This window comes from Diabrotica virgifera, chromosome 4 (genome assembly GCF_917563875.1).
Source record: "Diabrotica virgifera virgifera chromosome 4, PGI_DIABVI_V3a".
Taxonomy (NCBI): domain Eukaryota; kingdom Metazoa; phylum Arthropoda; class Insecta; order Coleoptera; family Chrysomelidae; genus Diabrotica; species Diabrotica virgifera.
Genome location: NC_065446.1, coordinates 35,788,690 through 35,805,089, shown reverse-complemented (window position 1 = coordinate 35,805,089; position 16,400 = coordinate 35,788,690). Strand labels below are relative to the sequence as shown.

The 16,400-nt window shown below is 33.4% G+C and overlaps 1 protein-coding gene across 3 annotated transcripts in view; it reads right to left on the bottom strand.

Annotated features, from left to right (window-relative positions):
* The window catches only part of LOC126882988 (carotenoid isomerooxygenase), a 66,346-nt gene extending 52,903 nt beyond the window's left edge, over positions 1 to 13,443 (bottom strand). The window contains exon 1 of one of the 3 annotated variants that reach the window (XM_050648137.1): positions 13,212 to 13,443. In XM_050648137.1, coding sequence (XP_050504094.1) covers positions 13,212 to 13,346 — 135 coding nt within the window. In that variant the 5' untranslated portion in view covers positions 13,347 to 13,443. The remainder of the gene's footprint in view (positions 1 to 13,211) is intronic. The other 2 variants (XM_050648136.1, XM_050648138.1) reach the window with 2 other exon arrangements.
* Positions 13,444 to 16,400: the final 2,957 nt, after the last annotated feature.

The following is a 16,400-nucleotide window of genomic DNA, read 5'->3' as shown; positions in this document are numbered from 1 at the left end:
GTGTAATCGAGAAACATTGCATTCAACTTTATGTTTATACATTTAGTTTATAAATAACTTTGAAAAACTCCTGATACAAGAATAAAAAACCGCTAAACGCCGTAAAAATGAGTGGCGCATACAATATTCCAGCTACAAAAGATCTGATATGAATATAAACAGAGACTGTACTATTTTATAATGTTGTTAATTTATAAAATAATTAACTGCTTAGATCCACCTTATTTTCACCAGCTTATTTATTTGTTTTCATGACCATGACACAAGAAATAAAAAATAAAAACAACATTTATGTAAAACAGAGTTAATCTAACTAATTCAATGTCATCTTTATGATTTAGGAGTTCTCAAGAATATAATGAACTACCATGGGCGCCCATATAAAAATTTTTAGGGGGAAGATTGTGAAGACGTGAAGATTTTGCACATTACATTTTGTACACTTTGAGTAACTATATACAGTTTAAAACAACCAAAATGCCAGGGGGACCACGCCCCCCCCCCCCGATGGGTATGGGCGCCTATGTGAACTACCCATGCATTTGAAAGATTGTAAGTCATTTTTAGGATTTAAAAGTGAATTAAGGAAATATAAGTATAAAAGATTTGTGAAAATATAACTGCAAATTTTAGAGTTATCTTTTTTCAATGTATGTGTCTTTGTTATGATGTACCTTTTTGTTGACTTTATGTTTTATATATATATTTTTTATTTTATTATATATTATATTACCTATGATTTTATGTCATAGGTAACTTACTTCAACATTGTGATTACCTGTAACAAATAACTTTTTATGTATAGCATAAGTTCATATTGTAATTTTGGTCTTAATTTATGTATATTAGGTTTTTCCTACTTCAAATAAAGATCTATCTAATAAAAATGTATACCATTTTTATTCAGTTGCAATGTGAGGCCAAAAATGTCTTAATTTTTACTTAAATTAGAGAGCGCAACCAGCACTCTTATCGACGATTTCACCTCTTGTTAGAGGCTCTTCAGAGAATGCCAAGGTTGCTTTTCTCTAATCCAGTAAATTTTTCGACATATATTAGTCCCACACTGCAACTGAGGTGAATGGATTAGGTGACTAGCGTCATCTGGCAATTGAAAGATAAAGTTTTTCAATCCTAATAGCAACATTAATAATATTGAAAAATATTAAAAATATTACTAAAAGATTTTTAAATTGAAAACTTATTGGTACATTTCCCTGGTGACACCTCCAAGGCTTCTACAATTTGCAAGCCAAATGGATGCTGCAGTGAAGACAAAAGGGAAGGAATTCTACACTATGCAATTCACAACCCCCGTCTGCAGCTTGGTAAAGTTCCAACGGAAAATGCACCTAGTTACTCCACGGAGTAATACTACTATAAAATAAAAATGTGTACCATTTTTATTCAGTTGCAATGCGAGGCCAAAAATGTCTTAATTTTTACTTAGATTAGAGAGTGCAACCAGCACTCTTATCGACGATTTTACCTCTTGTTAGAGGCTCTTCAGAGAATGCATAGGTTGCTTTTCTCTAATCCAGTAAATTTTTCGACATATACTAGTCCCACACTGCAACTGAGGTGAATGGATTAGGTGACTAGCGTCATCTGGCAATTGAAAGATAAAGTTTTTCAATCCTAATAGCAACATTAATAATATTGAAAAATATTAAAAATATTACTTAAAGATTTTTAAATTGAAAACTTATTGATACATTTCCTGGTGACACCTCCAAGGCTTCTACAATTTGCATGCCAAATGGATGCTGCAGTGAAGACAAAATGGAAGGAATTCTACACTATGCAATTCCCCCCAGACGGGGGTTGTGAATTGCATAGTGTAGAATTCCTTCCCTTTTGTCTTCACTGCAGCATCCATTTGGCTTGCAAATTGTAGAAGCCTTGGAGGTGTCACCAGGGAAATGTATTCAATATTATTAATGTTGCTATTAGGATTGAAAAACTTTATCTTTCAATTCCCAGATGACGCTAGTCACCTTATCCATTCACCTCAGTTGCAGTGTGGGACTAGTATATGTCGAAAAATTTACTGGATTAGAGAAAAGCAACCTATGCATTCTCTGAAAGAGCCTCTAACAAGAGGTGAAATCGTCGATAAGACTGCTGGTTGCGCTCTCTAATCTAAGTAAAAATTAAGACATTTTTGGCCTCGCATTGCAACTGAATAAAAATGGTATATATTTTTATTTTATAGTAGTATTACTCCGTGGAGTAACTAGGTGCATTTTCCGTTGGAACTTTACCAAGCTGCAGACTGGGGTTGTGAATTGCATAGTGTAGAATTTCTTCCCTTTTGTCTTCACTGCAGCATCCATTTGGCTTGCAAATTGTAGAAGCCTTGGAGGTGTCACCAGGGAAATATACCAATAAGTTTTCAATTTAAAAATCTTTTAGTAATATTTTTAATATTTTTCAATATTATTATTGTTATTATTCAATATTAATAGGATTGAAAAACTTTATCTTTTAAAGATCTATCTATTTATCTATCTAATTAAAGTTAATTGAAACATATTAGCAAAATTGAAATAAATAATAAAAAAACTAAGGATGCCTATGTCAGTTTTGCAGGCGGGCACCTTATACTCTAGGGCCGGTACTGCATTACCTACTAAATAACTATATATTTAGGTATATGTATATAGTAATAAATAATAAATAAACGAAAAAAACTTAGTTGTTATTCTCTCAATTAAGTCCAAAAAAATAATCTCATATCCAAAATAAACAAGCAAAAACTGGAATTTAACAATAACAACGTGATTTCATAGCAATAGATTAGGGCGGCAGATTCGTTCAAATATTATAAGAATTGTGCATTTAATGATATAAGCATATAATTTGGACTACATAATATACTACACATATAAAAGTTCAAAATTAGATATGAGGCCATCTCAGATTACCCTTTACAAAAATTGCGGGCATTCAAAATGGCGACGATAGGTACATATGTGACTAATACCACGATAACTTTTGAACGAAAAGTCCGACTTCAACCAAATTTGGTATATGGGTTCTCTTTTTGGTGTATAAGACTAAGCTCTTGAACCGGAAGAATCGGTTTACCAGAAGTTGCGTTTTTCCTGTTTTCTTATATAAAAATATGTTGTTTTTTTTCAATTCTTTCACCCTGTATATATTAATTTTTCAAAAAGGTAATACCGGCACGGCGTTGAAAAGAGCGTAAAAATATTTTTTAGGAAATATTTTGAATTTTTTAGTTATTTTAATTACCATTTAATAAATGCATAACTTATCTTCACATGTACCTACCTATATTCGGCAGATTCGTGCAAATATTATAAGAATTATTGTGCATTTAATGGTAGAAGCATAAAATTTGGACCACAATACTACGCATCTTCTTCAGGTTCCTTCCACTATCGGAGGTTGGAAATCATCATCGCTATTTTAACTTTATTAGCCGCACTTCTGAACAATTCTAATGACTGCAACCAAACCACTCTCTCAAATTTATTAGCCAGGATATTTTGCGTCGTCCTGGGTTTCTCTTCCCTTGTATCTTCCCTTGCATAATTAAATACACGTATATATACACAATTATTCCCTTGCGTAATACTACGCATACAAAGTTCAAATTTAGATATGAGGCCATCTCAGATTTTTTCTTTTACAAAAATGGCGGGCGTTCAAAATGGCGACTATACATATGTGACCAGAGCCTATTTTACTTCAAATCAGGCCCGAGGCACTACACAATTTTCGGGCCCCTAAATATGATTTAATAATAATAATAACTTTTTTAAATGAATTAATTATTTAATAGAAATATAGTTGTACTAGAAATTTAAATTTTTATTAACAATAAATAAAATTTATATTTAAACAATTAAACATTGTTTAAATACAGTGTGTTGTATTTAAGATGAAGACAGCTCTATATATGTCCATGTCGGCTATCAAAATAATGTACAGGATTTGAAGTTTTGCACAGTCAGGCAGGTGAAATGTTCACATTTTTTACGACACATCAGCTGAAATTTAAGTTTTAAACACAGCCTACTGCGACTCCTCAAACAGGATACATTTTCGATATTTTGCTTGTTAGAGATATCGGAAAAAATTATTTGAAAAAGTTGTTCCAAACATTATTCTAACCCCATATACTAAATTGCATGACAAAATTCACAATTTTAGTTTTTTCAGTACTTGTAGTCAGGACCCTAAAATTCTTCTCAGCAGTCTCGAGATGCATCTCGGGCCAGCCAATTAAGTTCAAGGGTCCTCACTGCCACTGCAAATAATGAAATATTAAAAGTACGAATTTTGTCATAAAATTTGGTATGTGGTTATAATAATATTTGTAACAACTTTTTCAAATAATTTTTTCCGATCTGTGCACACCGAACTGTACACTCATAGAAAAAATCGCTCTTTGCAAATGTCTGGTTTTATTATCTATTATCCAGTTTTGTAAATAACACATTCACTAATTTTATCAATATTATTGGTTCGGTCGATTATTTATACAATATTATTGAAATTCCATATTTAAATGTTTTGGCCAATCCCCATATCGCTAGGAAAAGGGTTAATTGATATTGTCGTTTTCTATAGGAGATGACGGAGATGTACTTGTGACAAGTGAAGTCGCTTGAAAAACAGCGGAGCTGTTTTTAAATAAATTTTTAAAATTTTTAAAATAAAAATTTATCATTTTCTGTCGTAAAATGAAAGCATTTTGAAAATTTATTTTGTTATTGCAATAAGAATTTTTTTGGTGATCTTTCCGGGCCCCTTTAAAATGCGGGCCCGAGGCAGGTGCCTCACGGGCCTAGTGGTAAAATAGGCCCTGTATGTGACTAATATCACGATAACTTTTGAACGAAAAGTCCGATTTTAACCAAATTTGGTATGAAGTTTTTTTATGTGTAAGACCAAAGTCTTGAACCGGAAGAATCGGTATACCAGAAGTTGTGTTTTTCCTGATTTTTTTTGTAAAAAATATATTGTTTGTTTTTCAAGCCTTTCACCCTGTATATATTAATTTTTCAAAAAGGTAATACCGGCACGGCGTTGAAAAGAGCGTAAAAATATTTTTTAGGAAATATTTTGTACTCTTTAGTTATGTTAATTACCAATTAATAAATGCATAACGTTTCTTCACATGTACCTATGAACCTATGTGCGGCAGATTCGAGCAAATAATATTAGAATAATTATTGTGCATTTAATGGGTAGAAGCATGTAATTTGGACCACACATACTACATATATAAAGATTCAAATTTAGATATAAGGCCATCTCAGATTTTGTCTTTTACAAAAATGGCGGGCATTCAAAATGAATCTGCCGCACATAGGTACATGTGAACATACGTTATGCATTTATTAAATGGTAATTAACATAACTAAACAGTTTAAAATATTTACTAAAAATATTTTTACACTCTTTTCAATGGCGGTACTACCTTTTTGAAAAATTAGTATATACTGGGTGAAAGAATTGAAAAAAACAACATTTTGTACATAAAAAACAGTAAAAACACAACTTCTGGTAAATCGATTCTACCGGTTCAAGACCTCGATCTTAGTCATAAAAAAAAACCATGATGCCAAATTTGGCTGAAATCGGACTTTTCGTTCAAAAGTTATCGTGTTATTACTCACATATGTATAGTCGCCATTTTGAATGCCCGCCATTTTTGTAAAAGGCAAAATATGAGATGGTCTCATATCAAAATTTGAACCTTTATATGTGCAGTGTATGTCGTCCAATTTATATAGGGTGAGGCAGATAACTGGCCTATTAGAAATATCTCGAGAACTAAAGGCAACAGAATCATGAAAATTGGAACATAGGGGTTTTGAAGGATGATCTATTAAATGAAAATATTTTCATCTCTTTGCAACTTCCGGTTATACCGGAAGTTGCTTATAACTTCGTTTTTTAAATGGGACACCCTGTATATTTTTATATTTTTGGATTCTCCTCAATATCTTCTTTCTTAAAATATGAGGTTTTGTAATATTATACAGGGTATTTTAAAAGATATTTACGTTTTTTTATCAATTTCGTAGCAACATTCACACCCTGTAGAATTGTAACAGTTTGACATTAAAAACTCTGCTTACGTTCAAGTGATTTTTAATATAGTCTACTATTGTTAAGAAATATTAGTAGAGCTAATTTTGAAATTTTAGTATACAGGGTTTGTTCCGTTTTACATTTATTTCTATTTGTACAAATAGTCGTTTTTATGGATATACTAAAATGTAAGCTTACCAGTTTATTCAAACCTGTTTTTGGGTCTAACTGCCGCATAGAGCGCGCGAATGTGTCCTGCGAGACGCAATAGCATTACAGTCCAAGCTTCGAAACAGAAAGGTTGTGTGTAACCGGTATCCATTTTCAGTTGTTAATTGTGTCGAATACGTTTAATAAAAAAGTGTAACCAAAAACTCTCATTTCTTTACAGGGTTGGTCGAAACTCGGAATGAATATTTTCTGAGTTTTCTTAAATGGAACACCCTGTATTTTAGTATTGTAATGAAATGATATTTCATGGTACTTTTTTATTTTATAAGTATTCCCTATACCTAATTGCTTTAATTTGTGAGTTATTGGTGATTCAAGCTAAACATTAATTGCAACAAAAAATATGTAAAATTTTATTAGGTTGGTCGTGAAAAAATTCAATCACAAATAATTTTTCAGAAATAAATACATATTAATCCAGACTAATCCTTAAAATTACCAATAATGGTTTAGCTATCAGAATACCTACGTAGTTAAGATTGTTGGTGCGATTAACAATTAAGCACAAATTAAAGCAGTTAGGTATAGGGAATGCTTAAGAAATAAAAAAGTACCATAAAATATCATTTCATTACAATACTAAAATACAGGGTGTTACATTTAAGAAAACTCAGAAAATACTCATTCCGAGTTTCGACCAACCCTGATACTGTATACTAAAATTAAAAATTTAGCTATACTAATGATTCTTAACAATAGTAGACTATATTAAAAATCATTTGATCGTAAGTGGTGTTTTATATGTCAAACTACTACAATTCTACAGGGTGTGAATGTTGCTACGAAATTAATACAAAAACGTAATTATCTTTTAAAATACCATGTATAACATTACAAAACCTCATATTTTAAGAAAGAAGACATCGAAGAGAATCCAAAAATGTAAAAATATACAGGGTGTCCCATTTAAAAAAACGAAATTATAAGCAACTTCCGGTATAACCGGCAAATAGATGAAAATATTTTCATTAAATAGATGACTCTTCAAAACCTCTTAATTCAAATTTTCATGATTCTGTTGCTTTTAGTTCTCGAGATATTTCTAATAGGCCAGTTATCTGCCTCATCCTGTATACTTCTATCATTAAATGCACAATTGTTTCACATATCGGCTGCACTACTACAAAATGGTCAGATGCATTGTTGGAATATTTTCCTAGCGTCGCCCGTACGTTTTGTCCAGTATACAGGGTGTAACAAAAATACAGGTCATAAATTAAATCACATATTCTGGGACCCAAAATAGTTCGAATGAACCTAACTTACCTTAGTACAAATATGCACAGAAAAAAAGTTATAGCCCTTTGAAGTTACAAAATAAAAATCGATTTTTTCGAATATATCGAAAACTATTAGAGATTTTTTATCGAAAATAGATATGTGGCATTCTTATGACAGGATCATCTTAAAGAAAAATTATAGTTCAATTTGTGCTCCCCATAAAAATTTTATGGGGGTTTTGTTCCCTTAAATCCCCCCAAACTTTTCTGTACGTTTCAATTAAATTATTATTGTGATACCGTTAGTTAAATTCAATATTTTTAAAACTTTTTTGGCTCTTCGTATTTTTTCGATAAGGCAGTTTTTATCGAGTTGCAGCTTCTTTTTTAATATGTTTACATAAAAATTTTATGGGGGTTTTATTCCTTTAAACCCCCCAAATGTTTGTGTACGCTCCAATTAAACTATTACTGCGATACCATTAGTTAAACAAAATGTTTTTAAAACTTTTTTGCCTCTTTGTATTTTTTCGAGAACGCACCTTTTATCGAGATATGGCTTCTTTTTTAATACGGTTCAAAATATACCTAAAAATGTAAATCATACAATAATTTTTCATATTATTCCTAAATATCCATAATCGTACTTAACCATATACAAATATGTGGTGGATTTGACAAATATTTAAAATATCTCAATAAAAACTGACTTTTCGAAAAAGTACTAAGAGCCAAAAAAGTTTTAGAAATATTGTGTTTAAGTAATGGTACTACAATAATAATTTAATTGGAACGTACACAAAAGTTTGGGGGGTTTAAAGGAACTAAACCCCCATAAAATTTTTATAGGGTGTCCAAATTTCCCTATAATTTTTTCTTGAGATGCTACTGTCATAAGAATGTTATATGTCCATTTTAAATAAAAAAACTTTAATAGTTTTCGATATATTGAAAAAAATCGATTTTCATTTTGTAACTTCAAAGGGTTGTAACTTTTTTTATATGCACATTTGTACTAAGGTAAGTTAGGTTCAATCAAACTATTTTTGGTCCCAGAATATATGGTTAAATTTATGACCTGTATTTTCGTTACACCCTGTATAATGTGGCGTGTAAAACAAAACGTACGTCTTGTCGACACACAAAACGTACAATAAGACGTAGCGTGAAAACAGCAAAACATACGTCTTGTCGAATCGAAAAAATTAATTCCGCTTATTCACAAAACGTACGTTTTGTCGTACGTTTTGCATGACACACAAAACGTACAATAAGACGTAGCGTGAAAACGACGCTTTCAGATCTGTCTTTATTAAATGTATGCATCCATCTACGTTTTTTTCTACGTCTTTTAAGAACGTTGTTTTCCAACAACAACCAACACATTAACACATCTTCATCGGAACTCATTGTCGGTGGTCGGTGGTCGGATCGGATCAGAGAAATACGGATCCAATGTAGGTGCAGGGCCGTGTGGTGCTTTGATGCGGCGAGGCAGTAGCATCAGGCGGCATCACAAGAGGGGCGGCATCGGCATAATCAGTAAAATAAAAAAAATTGTCAGATTGTGTAAAAATGTTGTCAGAAACTATAGAAAAAATAAAAAGTTACAGACAATATGACTAATGACCAAATAAAAATTTAATGAAATTGCGGAAAATCTTGATATAAGTTCCGAATTTCCAGCTGAAAATGAAATTCGAGCCAGGAGAAAAAAGCGTTAATTTGATTAAGAAAAATGTGTGGACGAGCTAGATGAAGCTAAATTTAAAATAATTTTGTTCATCTATATTTTAGACATTGCCGTTAATTCTTTGATTGGTCAATTTTTGCTTCTAGAAACTTCTTCTTATACTTGTTGTAGATCTGTCGATCTGTTAATTCCGACGTTGAAGTATTTCTTGAGAGGTAGACTGCCAGCTATCTCTCCATCTTTTTGGTGGTCTCCCCGGTGGATGCTAGCCAGCTGGTTTTCCTTCTAGCGCAATTCTTGGTAGTCTGTGCTCCTCCATCCTTTTTACATAACTGAACCATTCTCTTCGTCTATGCCTAGTCTATCCCTTCTTGTCTTCCCTACTGTTGCTCTTAGTATCTTCATTTCGGCTGTTCGTAGCATGATTTTGGTTTTATTGGTGTCTTATCTTGATTCAATACCATAGGTCATAACAGTGCTGATGCAAGTTTTATAAATTCTAACTTTGTTATCCATTCTCATATATGGGTTATTCCAGACCACATCTCTCAGATGCTTCTAGAAACTCATAATAAAAATTTAAAATTTTTATATATTTTTAAATTGAGGGAAATAGATGAAAAAGCACTAAAAAATATTGTATGAATCTTCATTCAATACTTTCAATAGAAAAAAAAATTGATCAAAAGAATTGACCAATGATCTTCTAGAAGAATTGCGTGATACATATATCCCAAATGATACCTTTAGAGGTTTTGAACTACATATTTGTGCCAAAATGAGCTAATTTCTTTATATCCATTAATGTAGTTGTATCACTAAGAATTTTATTAACACTCCCTGTCTCGGAAGCTAGTAGAGAAAGAAGTTATTCAAAATTAACAATTACTAAAAGTTAACCAGTTACAAAAAAACTCGAAGAGGTACCACAAGGTTATTTATTATTGTTAAAAAACATAAAAGGACGCGTTTCGGCTTTTACAAGCCATCATCAGCTTAAATACAGGACATAGAAAACAACGGACTGACCAGAAAACAGGAAGGAGGAAGAATCAGCTAGTTTACATTATATAGTATAGAGATGCACACACTTCATCATTAATATGTAGCTATTTATAGCATTTTGTTCTTATTGTATAGTACAATCTTGAAGAACTTCAGCATGTAGAGGAACCAGAGTTATTTTGTAACTGGTTACCTCGAGAACACATTTGAGTAATACCTATGGATACTTCTCTTCATGTTTTACTAAAAGTTGTTTAAAAAGTTCCATGAGACAAACAAAACTAAAAAAATTAGCACTTATTTCAATAGAGTTCTCACTAGCTGCTACACCTATCTATTCCCACTAGATTACACCAATCTGATTGACGAGTTTGTCAAAATTAAAGTCAGAAGGGTACATATTTTATTTAACTTAAAGTATGTTTTGTTTTTAAAATAAAAGTTTTCGTTCATTTTGTGTAGTTTCATTTAATTAAAATAAAAGTTTGTTTCAATAACATTTAAGGGGCGGCACTTCGAAGACTTGCATCATATTGAAAAGATGTACCACACGGCTCTGTGTAGGTGCCGCCTATCGGATCGGATCGGATCTGATCTGATCGGATCGGAGAAAAATGGATCCATTGTAGGTGCGGTCTTAGAAAAATATATAGAATCGAATAAAAAAGGTTTGGTGCATTGGAAATGCAAAAAAATAGTCGGTATATTGTATATTCTGTTTCTAAGGGTCTTTTGAGGGGTAAACCGCTCGCATGTTAGGCTGTCGCGGAAATGGACAACCAAACTTAAAATATCTAATTATTTATCTTTATCAACACGAAAACAGCAAGAAAGTTCAACATGATAATATCACCAAATAAAACAAAAAGTATGGTAATCTCTAAAGATCCAATAAGGTGCAAACTGGAAGTGGACAGCAAAATAATTCAGCAAGAAAGAAGTATCAGCTACTTGGGAGTACTAATGCACAGTTATGGAAATACAGAAGCGGAAGTTGCCCAACAAATAAACAAAGCCAACATAATAGCAAACACAATATCTGCCGCAACACACATCTACAGACAGAAACAGAGGCCAAGATTTATAGGACAGTAGGCCTAGTTAGGCCAATTATGACTTACACTGCGGAAACAAGACAAATTTATAATTTATAACTACATAATTTCTTTATAATATATTCATAGCACCACAACATGATTTTTTTTTCATATCCTTGTTACATTCATTTGTGTTTCTGTAAACTATTAAAATAATTTTTTTTCTTCTAAAAATTTTAATTTTTTTTCTACTACTTATTTACATCTTCTTTTTTTAAAAACTTATCACGTCATTAATGTAGTTAAATACAGGGTGTCCCCGAAAATAGTGCGTTCCTTAAAGGTATAGATAAAAGGCACAATGTGGAGCAAAAAAGTCTTATAACATTTTTTTCTAAATTCAGCCGTTTGGCCAAAAAACGAAAATACATTTTGATATGTAACTTGAAGTCTGGCAACACCGCGCAACACAAAATCTAAGGCCTTGTTCATATAGGGCGGTTTGACAACGTAAACGTCGCGATTAACCTGTTTTCCCCCTATTTTCCTTGGTATTAGGGTGAAACTTCAAAGGCGGCATTAGGGTGAGATTAAGTAAAACAGGTAAACCGCGCAGTCGACGTTGGAAAACCGCCTGCATATAAACAAGCCCTAAAGGTTGACACATTTAAAAATGGTAGGTTTGTAGGTCATTTGTATCTGGTAGGTAGTAAAGTAAAAATATAAATATCAACCAAATGGCGAGTGTTTACATTTTTCACCCCGTCCTGGTCCCCTTATATCAAACAAACCAAAATGTTTCAAAAATGCCAATTTTGCCACATTATTAAAGCAAGAAATAATTATTTTGCAAGTAGGTACCTACATCTAGGGACGAGTATGAGTAGGGATGCTAAAAATCACAACTCAAATAGTAAATAAACAAGGGGTTCCATTAGATTAAATTTCACAGTCACAGGTTCTTCTACGCCGTTAGGTACCAGGTAATATAAATTTATGAAAATAAAAATTTACTCATATGGAGAACAATGTAATTTTTTTGGAAACGGTTAACTTTAGGAAAAAATGTTATAAGACTTTTTTGTTCTAAATTGTGTATTATATCCACACCTTAAAGGAACGCACTATTTTCGGGGACACACTGTATATCCCACTTCTAGCTACTTGTCGATGTGGGCTGCTTTTTCACGGACATTGACTTTAAATTTTTTAAAAATTCATTCCAATATCTATAAAATTTTAATCTTTTGGCCATTATTTTGTAATATTCAGTCTGGAAACAATTCATTTGATGATTATTAACATTTTTTCTCTTATTGCGAGGTTTTTTCCTGGTTTTTCCACGTGATTTACTATGGAATCTCTAACGCGAGAATTTTACTGTCACCGTTGCATTTGGTTGTGTTTTTAAAGACAGATCACATGCTATGATTTTTTTGTGGCGGATATTCTTGAGTTGGGATTGATTTCATGTAATCGAATGAACTATCTTTTAGTAAAGTCGTCCCAGGAACGCAACTCATCAATATTGGCAATATCATTTTAAAGTCGTCTACTTTAAAATGTATAATATATGTCTGAATTGCCGATATAAATGAGTCGGATTAAATAAATTATTAGAAGAATTTTTTGCTAAGCAATAACATTTTTGTTTAATTTAGTAGTATTTTGTATTTTGACAACGACACCCGATTTGGGCGTCGAAACGTTAATGAAATTATGTTTTTCAATTTAATTGTGGCTTACTTCCCATCTAAATAGTTAATTTTAAAAATGCCACAAGGAAATAGCTTCAGAACAACACAAAGAAGAGATGGAGTGACAACCTGTATATCTGATGAGGAGACATCCGACACGTCCGGTGGAACAGACGCGAGCCTATTAAGGAAGCAGGAAGAAGAAGAAAAACACTAAAACTATATTATATTTTCTGAAATATTGAAAGCAATTTACCTTAAAGTCTTTATTTTCTTGTTTGATACAACCCAGATTTCTTCTTTGTGGCAGCGGCGACCAAGAAAATATCGGAGTACAACTACCTGACTTTTCTGATTCTTCTTTCGAATTTAAAAAATCACTTGAGTTCATTTTTGTTGAAAATTTTCACGTGTACATCGAACTTAATTTACATCCGTTCAAAACGATGGATTGTAAGACAATGATGACCGATTATGATATTATGTACGTTCCTAATCTAATTTATATAATAGCAGGACATCCTATTATTGATTTTTTTTTAATGCGCTCTTAAAAGATTTTGTTAATTTGTACAGGAACGGTTTAGGCAAATGCTCACTTTTCTCAAAATAAATATTTATTGTTTATTTATTTTTATTTATTTATTTATTAATATTACGGGAAAACCCCATTAACAGTTACAATTAACAAATAGTAAAATGTAAGTTGTATGTAATAGATTGAGAAAAAAATATAATCAAAAAACAAAAAAAATAATTCAACCTGCAACAATGTTCAAACAACCAACAATTAACATTACAACCCTAAATTTATAATTAAAGTTTTACACTAAACTAAAGTATTAATTTTTCTATGAAATTGATTCTATTAAATTGAGCCCTGAACCCACTCTCAGACATCAAATATTTCCAAATGAGGTTGGTTAACATAATATCTCGAGTATCTTTCTATGGGCAAATTCATACCATAATTTGTTCGATGATAGGGTATATGAAAAGAAGAGTAGTTATGTCTCCTATTTCGTGTGACAATCTCAATGTTAACCGACTCCAACAATTCAGCACTATCAATTTTCCCTGTAACAATTTTATGCAAAAAATTCAATCCAGCACAGATTCTCCTTTCTGAAAGTGTTTTCAAATTCAGAGATCCCAATATATAATTTGAATCGTAGAAACTTATGCTGAACCTTTTCTACAGTATATTTATGGACAGCTTGGTAAGGAGACCACACCACTGATCCATACTCAAGTTTAGATCTGACTAATGAAGAGTAAAGGCTTCTGACAGTGTCAACAGTGTTACGTTTTTTTAGGAAATATTACGCGAATTGACTTTTAATTATTATTAAATAAATAAAAGACTTACTTGAAATTGTTTATTTATAACACTTACAATTAACACTTATTTAACAACAATATCTAATTTATTTTACACTTTCTAACATTTAATTTATTTACAAATACGACTTATCTACTTTAAAAATACATACATTTCAGCAAACCGATCAAACAATAAAACAATATATCGCGTCGAATATATAAACTGACTGCCTAATTCTAAAAATGTCTGTTTATATAGTTACATACAATTTCTACTGAGTTCCAGAAACATCAAAAAAAGGTAAACATTAGTTGGAAAGCAATTGTTATGTTGAAATGGAATATACCAGAAAAGGATGGAACATCATAAATCAAATTAGGTAGACACGCTTCTCTCACCCGCAGACAGTTCGTCGCGACAGCTTCTGTTGTGGACAGAGCCGGCCTGGGACCGTGACATTGCCCCCTCCTCAAAAGATGGTTCCTCCTGGAACCTTGTCGGGACTGGAACTGGATGCTGGTATCTGCAACTGGACCCTCTTTTACAACTCCCAGTTGTATAAAAGTGACAGGGGACGGTCTTCGCTCCGCACCAGTAACTATGCGGATTGCAACACCCGGACCTCGGTGTCTTTAAAAATTTCTTCTACCATATTTCGGATAACTCTCCAGTCTAATTGGCGGCATTCTAACTTTGGCATGGCTAACTTTTGCACGTCGGACTCCAACACGTGCTCTCTCAATTGAATTAATGCATCCCATACATCTTGGTAGGTAGGTTGGTCATGGACAGTGTCTTTTGTTACCAGATAGAATAGGTAACGTGATGCATCTTGGAGTTTCAATGCTTTACCAGGAGCTGGCAGTTGGCATTGAAGTTCTGCAACTCGACCAAACTTCCTTCGGAAGGCGAATGCCAACCCTCGTGTGTCTTTGATACTGGCCGGGATGGTATGGGCCAGTGAATAGTCATCGGGAAGTGCGAGTAGATCTCGCTTTTCTTCATTGGTAACACCATGTCTTGCTTTACCGGTACCTCCGTAGGCACCCATGAACTCTTCAAAGGTAAGGTCAGGTATTTCTCGAACTTGGTTGACTTCCACTTCTTCATCTACGTCGTGGTCTCCCTCGTACGGCGCCAACCGGTTATGGTGGACTATCATCGGCTTTCCCCTAGGAATCTTGCTTATTCGGTAGATAACGTCATTGATTTTCTTGACAATGAGGTACGGACCTTCCCAGAACTGCTGCAACTTGGGAGAGCAACCTGTTCGCTTCTTTGGATTATAAAGCCAGACTTTGTCGTTCTCCTTGAAACATCCCCTCTCGGCTTGGGTATCGTATCGTTTCTTCATTCGGTCGCTAGCGATCTGAAGATTAGAACGGACCAACTCATGTATATCGTCCATTCTTCTTCGCAATTCATTCACGTAATCCTCACCAGCAACATCTTCTCCAGGTCGACATCCAAACTCTAGATCACAGGGTAGACGCATCTCACGTCCAAATAGGACTTTTGCTGGTGTTTGGCCAGTTGATTCATTAACAGCAGATCTATAGGCCATTGCGAAGAACGGAAGGTACTGGTCCCAGTCTCGTTGATGATTGGACACCATCTTTGTCAAATACTTGCCAACTGTCCTATTCATACGCTCCACCATTCCATCCGATTGCGGGTGATAGGCCGTGGTTCTTGTCTTCTTCATGCCTAGTTTATCACAGATTCCTTGAAATAGATCGCTCTCAAAGTTCCTTCCTTGGTCACTATGGATCTCCAGAGGTACTCCAAATCGGCTGATGCAGTCTTTGATTAACACATCTGCAATAGTGGCGGCCTTCTGGTCTGGAATTGCGAAGATCTCCACCCACTTCGTGAAGTAATCCATTACCACCAACATGTATTTGCATCCATTGTCACTTTCTGGAAATGGCCCGGCAATATCCAAAGCTATTCTTTCAAACGGACTTCCAACATTGTACTGTCTCATAGGAGCCTTTCTTTTCCGGTAGGGCCCGTTACTTGTAGCACAGGTAGTACATTTCTTACACCAGTCCTTCACATCGTCGGAACTCTTCATCCAATAAAATCGTTCCCGAATTCTCTGAAGGGTCTTCTTTACAC